The sequence below is a fragment of the Myzus persicae genome, unplaced genomic scaffold (genome assembly GCF_001856785.1).
Source record: "Myzus persicae strain clone G006 unplaced genomic scaffold, MPER_G0061.0, whole genome shotgun sequence".
Taxonomy (NCBI): Eukaryota; Metazoa; Arthropoda; class Insecta; order Hemiptera; family Aphididae; genus Myzus; species Myzus persicae.
This window is the reverse complement of record NW_019101219.1, coordinates 11,965-15,919: the sequence shown is the minus strand read 5'-3', so window position 1 is coordinate 15,919 and position 3,955 is coordinate 11,965. Positions and strand designations below refer to the sequence as shown.

At 26.7% G+C, this 3,955-nt stretch overlaps 1 protein-coding gene and 1 pseudogene across 1 annotated transcript; both read right to left on the bottom strand.

The window, feature by feature from the left end:
• Nucleotides 1-332: 332 nt before the first annotated feature.
• Nucleotides 333-1,776, bottom strand: LOC111028248 (annotated as a pseudogene).
• LOC111028247 lies at nt 1,775-2,538 on the bottom strand. The gene is made up of 2 exons (XM_022306802.1): nt 2,486-2,538; nt 1,775-2,041 (listed from the first exon to the last, which is right to left on the bottom strand). Exons 1-2 carry the CDS (start codon nt 2,536-2,538, stop codon nt 1,831-1,833), a joined length of 264 nt encoding a protein of 87 aa, XP_022162494.1. The 3' UTR covers nt 1,775-1,830.
• Between the last annotated feature and the right edge of the window lie 1,417 nt (nt 2,539-3,955).

The window sequence follows — 3,955 nt, the reverse complement described above, 5'->3', positions numbered from 1 at the left end:
AAAATCGATTTTGCGTAAAAATTCCCGTTTTTCCTTAATTTTTCTTTTGTTTTTCACGTCGCTTTTGAAAACTACTGGGAAATTTTTACTTTTGACCCCCCAAAGTACCAATTAGATTCACTTTCCAATCAGAAAAGTTACTGCTGAAGAAAATCGAAGCAGTTTTACTGTCCTAAAAGGTGATGACAGACTCAAAAAAAAAATAAAAAAAAAAAAAAAAAACACACATCATTGTAAAATCAATACATTCATCGTTCCACTCAGAATCTAAAATATATATATTGATAATAATACATTTATATTAAAACTAACAATTAAAATAGTTTGCTTACCTAAAAATACCCATAAACTTGGATGTGAGACTGCAAATTTCAATTTTAAGGCATTATGAAAACTCTATATTATTGTTGGTTTGTCATTGTGGTAAACCATATACTGACACAATGTCTGGCCCAATATTTTGTAACCAATATCTTTAAAAAAAAAAAAATTCTTTCTTTGTATTTCATGAATGTTACCTACTACACTGCAATATTATTGTATTATTACTTATTGAAACATATATTATTATGTAATATTATATATTATATTTTTATATTAACTCATTACTTAGTATTCTGGGGAATTGAATTAAAAATAATAAAATAGTTCTCATTGAATGAATCATGTTTTAGATTTAAAATATCTTATATATATTTATTTTATTTTTTAGTACCCTAGTCCATAGGATAGAACACATTCAATGAATATTATTTACTACTTCTATTATGTTAGAGTAATGAAATAGATAATTGTTGTATAATCACTAATTATATAGTATATTGATTTACAAGAAGAATTACCTTTCGTAATAACTAAGCAATCTTTCCAGATGTACCCTATGATTTACTGCAAAAGCTCGGATTAATCTAAATCCTGCATCCATGTCTTGGGCAGGCAATAATGGTAGGCATAACAGTAGTCTTAACGTTTTTAATGCATTTTCATTGCGATTAACATGGTATAAATAACCCAATTTATGCATTTTTTTTCAAACAGCTTAAAAAAAAGATGCGTAATGTTAATACAATTTATACAAACATTTATACTTGTTTGCATTCATTAAATAGGTACCACCTACTTGATTATGATGAAACCAACACCCAACCGAACGAGCTCCTGGAAAAACGGATATCAGCACATCCCTCAAAGCTGTTTCATAATCGGTTATTATAATTTCAGGAGTTAAATTTGGTACTAGATTATGTTTAATGAACCGAATAACACAATCATACGAGTTCCTGCTTTTACTCTCCATTAAAACATAAACAATGGGTATGTACTGAAAATATATAAGTAAGTATTTAAAATTGATTACCTATGTACTTATATTGAAATCTAATTTTATACATTTTATATAGGTGTATGGAATAATGTCTTACATAGTTCTGAATCATACAATGTATAGTTAACAATTGATATCCCATATTTCTGGGTACCACCTTGAATGTAGCATCTGCGTGTATTTCAGAAATACCACCTCTTACTACATTTTGGATCAAATTAGTACAGGCAAAAACAATGTTTTTCCTACCATCTACATCTTGTACACATGCCTTAAAAAACGGAGCATTACAACAAGAAAAACGTTAAAGTTCTCCATTTTCAAATAGTGCTGCCAAGTCTAATAAACAATTTGGTAATACAGGCATGGAACTTCGTCTGCTATGTCGCATGATAGACTCAGCAGTAGACCATGGGTACAATGCAGCTACATCCATATGCCTGTTTCAGAAGAAATTGATAATAATACTAACAAATTGTTATAAATCTTAAGTAAACTAAAGTGATTTACCTTCTTGCTTCTTTGTCGTATAAATTTTTTAACAGACCATTTTCTGTAGAAGCTCTGTGTTTCAACACTTCACGGAAATTATCAATTAAATTTTCATTTACACAATGATCGTGATTATGTGGTTTGAGAACAATTGTTTGCCCATTCGGTAATCTTTTTAAAGATCCGGTACAAAAATGTGAGTGAGCTTTGCTGCATTTAAAATAACTGAAATATTTATACCAATGATTTATTAAGAAATATATTTATCAATATATAAGACATTAAGACTTAGTAGTTTTGAAAAAGTATGGTAAGTCTGGTAAACTAACATGATATAAACAGCTAAATATTTGAACTAATTATTTAGTTAATAAATATAGTATATAGTTCTATTCAAATTTAAATGTTTATTTTTCCTTGTAAAAAAGTGATTGTTCAAATTGTTGTTTATAATAAATAAACATATTTTATTACATAGTTGTATTTATTTATGGAACTAAATATTGTTAAAATATGATGATTAAATTTATGTATACAACTATACCTATATAAGTACCTGTATAATATTAAAATTTCTATTTTTTCAAAAACTTTGATGGGTAGAAATTTCTATTTTAGAAATTTTAAAATTTAAATTTCAAAACAACATAATATATTCGAAATACTTACCTTGTTCCATTTTTGGTGCCATTATTTTCATATATATGCCCAAGGTGTTTCATTGTAAACTTTCTTTAATATTTTTTTCAATTAAAAAATTAGAAAATAATGAAAAAATGGTTTGTTAACTGGTGATCTGACTCGTAAGGATGTCGAAAATCGAATAAGCGAATAATCGAATAAGCTGGTATAGCAATCAAACAAATATTATGTTTTTCTAATATTTCTTATTATATTATACTCTTCTCAAAAATCGTTTAGGTATATTATGCGGGTATTATAAACGAGTACCTTATCGAGTGATTACTCGCGGCATACCGTGTTTCGTGTGTGTCGTCCAAGTCCAATTACCAATTTTGGGAATACACCATTTTAAACTTTATCGTAGTTGTAATAACTGAAATTAGTGTTCCAGGTATTCCGTGAAGGAATTTTGTACAGTTTTATTACGATAGGTATAATATTATATTTATAAATTATAATATTCAAAGGTCAATAATTTAAATTTATAAACTAGCTAAATTTGAATGCTCGGATAAGTATATTTACAGTGGTAAATCGTAAATTACGTACCTACATATTATAAAAAAAACAATATAACCAAGTATTATTGAAATCCATAAAGGTACAAATGTACAATAATATAACTAATATAATATCTAAATTAAATATTCTTTATTTAAGTTTAGTAGTAATTATTAAGTATAGGTTCAAGTTATTTATATAAATAAATAACTTACATTAATTTTTTTATTGTGTAGCCTACGGCTTATCTACTGAAAATTCATAAATAAATAAAATTCAAGAGCGATGTAATTAATTATTAAGTTCTAGATAATATATTATAGTATAATATTTTCTTACTATAGACCTATTATAAATGTTAGTTCCTAGAGTATATGGAAAAAATGCTATACCCAACATGCAAGTTCTTACACTATAAAATAAATTTCGTATGTTAGTTCCTACTCCTACACAGTGAAAAAATGATTCCTAACCTAACCTGAAAAAAAAATTAGTTATAAAAAAAAAAAGTTATAATAATGACAATAATAATATTTGATGATTTAATATAATATGTATATTTAATATTATATTGACAAAATGGACAATGGTATCGGAATGTATAGAACAATCATTTTTAACTCTATTCTTTAACCTATTCTATTTCTAAACCATATAGTACGATTTTGAATATGACCAATTTTCACAAGATTTTTTTGATTTTTATTATGTTTGTTTTAAGCGACGAAATTAAAAATCGAATTCCAATGGGCACTGTAAAAAATTATCAAAAAAAATTAATCAAATCAGACCACTCTTCGATGCCTGAGATTTTTTCTCGTAAAGTATGTTTTGAACCAAAAATTATGCATTTTATTTTTGGTCGGTGGTACTGTTGACAATACGTGTGCACTGTGCACATGCAGTGCGTGTGTTGATAGCCCGGTACAGCATACAATCACTCACACTAATCAT

What these genes read in the sequence shown, in the direction of transcription:
- LOC111028247 (XM_022306802.1), bottom strand. Translation starts at nt 2,538, where the DNA reads ATGAAACACCTTGGGCATATATATGAAAATAATGGCACCAAAAATGGA. An exon ending in GGCACCAAAAATGGAACAAG is followed by an intron (nt 2,042 to 2,485) that starts GTAAGTATTTCG and finishes TAAATATTTCAG; the next exon opens with TTATTTTAAATGCAGCAAAG.